This window comes from Armigeres subalbatus, chromosome 2, assembly GCF_024139115.2.
Source record: "Armigeres subalbatus isolate Guangzhou_Male chromosome 2, GZ_Asu_2, whole genome shotgun sequence".
Taxonomy (NCBI): Eukaryota; Metazoa; Arthropoda; class Insecta; order Diptera; family Culicidae; genus Armigeres; species Armigeres subalbatus.
In genome coordinates this window covers 388139275-388144595 of record NC_085140.1, presented here as the reverse complement: position 1 = coordinate 388144595, position 5321 = coordinate 388139275, and the positions used below count along the sequence as shown (strand labels likewise).

Genomic DNA, 5321 nt, shown 5'->3' with positions numbered 1-5321 from the left:
AATTTTAGGTCAATCAATACCCGAAACGGTACACGCACATCTGATCTAGCGTCCAACGTGGGCTTGCTCTTACGAAATCCAAACTGATTGCTTGGTAGGCCGTACCCTCTGAGTACAGGGTCAGCTTGTTGAGGAGGATCCTTTCCAGTAGCTTGCATGCCCTATGAATTAGACAAATGGGTCTGCATGCCGAAAGGTCGCCCGGCGGCATAATAGACAAATCGATTCTATTCGCACCACCAGGTGTAAACCATCGCACAAATTGAGCTCTGGGTGTAAATTGCCCCGAATTTCAAAGAATTGTATATGAGAAGGCACGTCGGTTTGTCGGTGATTAAACGTCAGCAAGCCTTATATCAGACAGAAATGAGTAGAAATGCTACAGCCACTTGGTTAGTTGGTTCAGGTTTCCGTGTATGTTCCGTTCTTCTCCGCAATGAATTTCCAATCCGCCCAAACGTCAGATAATGAACTCAAGCATTAGCCCATTTGCTTCAACGTAATTAATACCTCTCTTCAGTCCTATAAGAAAAACTTATTTTTATCTATTATAATGTGCGTGAAACATGGCCGCTACTCTCTCTCTTCTCTCAGCTCTTCCGCAGTGAATCACACTGTTTCATAGTAACGCATACGAGCTAATGTGCCACAACGGTAGCTTCATTCCTTTTCAATCGGTTGGTTGAATTGGACGTGCCCAGTTGATTCTCTTCGTATTGTGGTGAATTCATACTAAGTGAAAAAAAAAAAGCTCAGAGTCAGGCCAGGTCTGAGAAAATTGAAAGTCACAGCCGTACGCCATCTTCGTTGAAACGCCGCCGCCCATTCTGCATCGACGACGTTCGCTCGTATTCGACGGTAACCCATTTCAGCCACCACAAAACCAATAATTTCAACGTTTTTCGATCAGAACCGCTTTACGACAGTATTCTTCAGTTATTTTTCCGTAGTAGTGAAAATTATTGATTTTCCGTTCTCTGCAACGAAACCGTAAAAGTGCTTGTGCGTGCCTTGTTGAAACAAAGAACGACGCCATATTGGAGATCTCTAGTGAAACCAAAAATCTGTGGAAAATTTATCTTCGAATTCAATTGCAGTCGTTTGCCAACGCTAAAGTCGCTATGATTTTCTTCGATTTCAACGCCTCGCCTAAAATGCAGATAAAAATGGATTCATTATACAAAATCGGCGATTTCATCGTATTTGGTGGTTTTTCTTCGTTGGCGTCGTTTTGAGCTTCTTCACAAATGAGAAAAAATTGACAGCATTCATTTTGGCTTCGAGTGATTCATAGCGTATAAAGAGTAGTTTCATATAGTCATCGGTTAAAATAGCCTTCATTTCTACTACCTGAGCAATAAATGCGGACGAATGAAATTTTATCGCCATCTTTAATACTGCGTCAAACGTAAAATCGATTTCTCGGAGCGTAACATGTTAGAAGAAGAAACAAGACACGATCACGCAATAATTAATTTTGTGATCTGGCATGGCTTTTCCATGCGAGAGACCACTTTTTGTTGTTTGAGCTAGAAAATTATATGAAAAATGCATGGATTTAATTTAGTTTTCGAACCTGCCACTAATGTTATTTTTCGGTGTACCTGTCCTGGAACACTCCCCTCGTGTAATTTCATCTCTCTCACATGACTCAGAAATTATTTACAAAATCATCTACAACTCATTTTTTGTCATTCTTATTTTTGGAAAAATATTTCGATATAAATGTATCGTGCTTCAACTCTGTACACATAATTGTGGCATTTCCGAGTCCCTTCTTTCGCCTCTAAAAATAATACGATGCATCTTATATAAACTGCAAACTGCTCAACCAAAAAGCTCAGCATCATTGCGTTTTCTTACTGGCCTGCAATCGAATATTGATTCACATCTGCGCACTTAACACGATCTGAAAATCCAACAAGAAAACAAAATGGCGTCCACATCTGATTAGAAAACCTATTTCACACATCGAAAAGCAACGTTTCCTCATCTACGCTTTCTACTCTGAATCTACGTATCTGTGTAACAGCCTTCTACCTACAACCCTTCTATTATGTGCAGTTTTATTCTTGATCCATTTGTTTTCGATTGCCACCTAAAAACCTGCTAGCCCGCCACGTTCTACGACACACCAAATGTTTTGTTTGATATAGCACACATTTACCAAATCGAATACAAAAAATGTCTACGACGCATGTGTTAACTGAAGCATCATTGCAAGCAAAAGAGTAGCTATCAAACGCAAATCTCTAGAACTGTTACTTCGCCGCAAGAGTAGAAGCGCACGAATGATGCTAACAGTAGAAACGATTCAGTTACACATTCATCGAGCCTATGTTCAACACCAACCAAAATCATAAACCATACCTATCTGAGTAACTTATTTTGCTACGACCCAATGTTCTGATCAATTCCACAGTAATCGCAATCGACGTAACCGACGTATATCAACGCATCTTCGACATCCACGCAAGGCACGCACACTCGTCGATTGAACGGTTTGAACAGTGATAATGAGCGAAGAGAAGGGCACAAGAGTCTACGTCGGCAACCTCACCGACAAAGTGAAGAAGGAAGATCTCGAGGGAGAATTCACCAAATACGGTAAATTGAACTCTGTTTGGGTAGCTTTCAATCCACCAGGTTTCGCTTTCATTGAGTTCGAAAACAAAGAGGAGGCCGAATCGGCATGTGACAACCTGAACGGCCAGGATATCCTCGGCTCCAAGCTTCGTGTTGAGATCTCCAAGGGACGCCGGAATCCGCGTGGTGGCCCTCGAGGATTCCGTGGTCCACCAGGGCGATCCGGCAGCAGCGGCGGTTTCCGTTCCAGCTCTCGTGGTGGTTTCCGTGACGGCGGTGGCTACCGCAACGGCGGGAGCAGCGGAGGTTTCCGCGGTGCAAGCCGCAGCGGAAGCCGCTTCGATAGCTACGGAAGCAGTCGCTCTAGCGGCGGATCTGGGGGCTACAGTCGCGATTCGGGTCGTGATAGCTACAGCAGTGGCTTCGGAAGCGGCTACGGCGGCGGTCGAAGCAGTGGCGGCGGCGGCGGACGATTCCGATCAAGATCACCAGTTGGCGCCCGCGGTAGATATTAAGTGACTAGCATTTAAGCTGATTGAGCGGCTGTCCCTTGTTCTATGCGGCGTATAATTTCCTCCCAAGAGATGGACGTCATATACGACTTCAACCATGGGTGCAGTTGTCCGTGCACGGTCTTATTTATTGTACTGGGAATGATTTAATATTTTCACTTGCTCTATGGCGATAGAGAATTTATTTAGCACTTGCAAATTTCTCACTTTAAAAGCTGTAGATGAATTAGTCATCACTTAACTATGATTGAATAGCTTTTAGAAAAAATGTTTAGACAGCGAAGAAAAACGTCATTTTCGAAAGGGAGCATATTTTGAGATTCGCCAAAAACAAAATCAGAAGTCTATTTTGTACTGTTTTATATGTGTTTTAATATATAAAATAGGAAAGTCTTAGCGATTAATTGTCCATGTGACTGAAATCGTTACCCAATTTATGTTGATAAAATAAACGTGTATAAATCGGCAAATAAAATATACCCGAGCAAAATAAACATCTACTGAAAGGACGAAAAACAGTGAAACGACGCCAAAATTACTTCATTCGAAAATAAAGTCCAACTAAACATGTGGTGCAATATCTTCTGGAGAAGTGAAGTGAGATGGATCGAGATTGTCATGATACGGTAGAAGAAAGGAAAATCGTCGCTCTCTCCCGTTCAGTAGTATGGTCAAATAAAGCACGATGAATTCCCAATGTGGTGTGTCAAACCTAACGAGAACACCTCTCCTAACACATGAAAATGAAACCATTTTATTTGAGTTAATTTTAGAGGATGTATGAAAAATAAATCCATATAATATCACTAAATACGTTAATCTTAATTTCGCCTCAATTCTTTGATGACATACCTTTCGTAACTGATCCCCTTCTCAGAGCTACAAAATCAAAATGTGCTTACTATTCATCGCACAGCAATTTGAGAATTGAGAACAATTAGTCGGGGTTCAGCCCAACCGCACCAAGCGGCTTTTTGATTGACTTGTGATATTTAGTTTGCAAAAGGAAAACAGAGAGTATTCCATATCAAATCATGCGTACATTTGTTGTACAATATCCTCAGTTATGGCATTGAACGATGTCCGATGCGATTTGTGATTAATTGAATCTGTTACACGAAAACTTTAGGAAAAAAATGGAAATTTTCATTGGCGCTTGGTGTGATTTGGCAGAACCCCGACCAATTTGTATAAGATTCAAACAAAGGTATTCAAAACCAATTGCTTTGTTATTTAGCAAACCATCTTCCATTTGATCGATATCTGTTGAAAATTGAAATGGGTACTAGATCCATAAAAGCTCGTTGCTATGAAACACGACAACAAAACAAATGTCATTTCTTGTTGGATGTGTTTGTTATTGTCCAAAGATGGTCTAGTAGCCTAAAATTTTGAACATATCGACATAAGGAGAGTGAATCCAGAACAAAATATGATCAGAACACATGGAGATAGGGAGAATATCGAGATGTAGAATGCCCAAATGTATGTAGTTTGAAGGCCATTGACATAGGGAGAGATATCGAGTTATACTAATGACACACTGGTCCCTAGTAGCACAACTTACGCCGGTTTGGTTGCAGCAACTAAAATGTGACCAAATTTGGTTGCATATCAGTTACTGTAACTACATGTGTGTTACTTGAGGTAGTATAAGTACCATGGTACAAGAATCTTGAAATGAGTACCGTGCCGACTATTGTCTTAATCAAAGATAGTCTTGGAATAATTTTCTTCACTTGTCATAAGACGAGTTTGTACAATCCCATTTAATTCCACCACTTAATTGTACCTTGACAGATACGTATATCGACCTCAACAGTAAGGTCGTCTTCAGTGTCTCGTACTTGACTCGACTTGACTCGTCAAGTACGAGACACTGTAGACGACCTTACTGTTGGAGCTAAATACGTATCAGCCAAGGTACAAATAAGTGGTGGAATTAAATGGGATTGTACAAACTCGTCTTATGACAAGTGAAGACATTCCACTAAAAAGCTCAAAATAATTTTCTTAACATAATTTTCTTGTCCTCTTGTACCATGCGGTACAAATACCACAGGTGTGTCCTTAGTATTAAAGAACATCTAGATCTTGATTGAGATGTAGAGAGTCGACTGTAGAACACAAAGTTTGTATAACAAGCCAAGTTATTTATTTATTATTTGTACACATTCATCTCACACTTGAGTGGTCTTAATGAACAATTAGGGCTTAATATAC

At 40.6% G+C, this 5321-nt stretch overlaps 1 protein-coding gene across 1 annotated transcript; it reads left to right on the top strand.

Moving 5' to 3' along the window:
• Positions 1-653: 653 nt before the first annotated feature.
• Positions 654-3917, top strand: LOC134213189 (RNA-binding protein Rsf1). The gene is made up of 2 exons (XM_062691896.1): positions 654-858; positions 2423-3917. Exon 2 carries the CDS (start codon positions 2517-2519, stop codon positions 3099-3101), a length of 585 nt encoding a protein of 194 aa, XP_062547880.1. The 5' UTR covers positions 654-858; positions 2423-2516; the 3' UTR covers positions 3102-3917.
• Positions 3918-5321: the final 1404 nt, after the last annotated feature.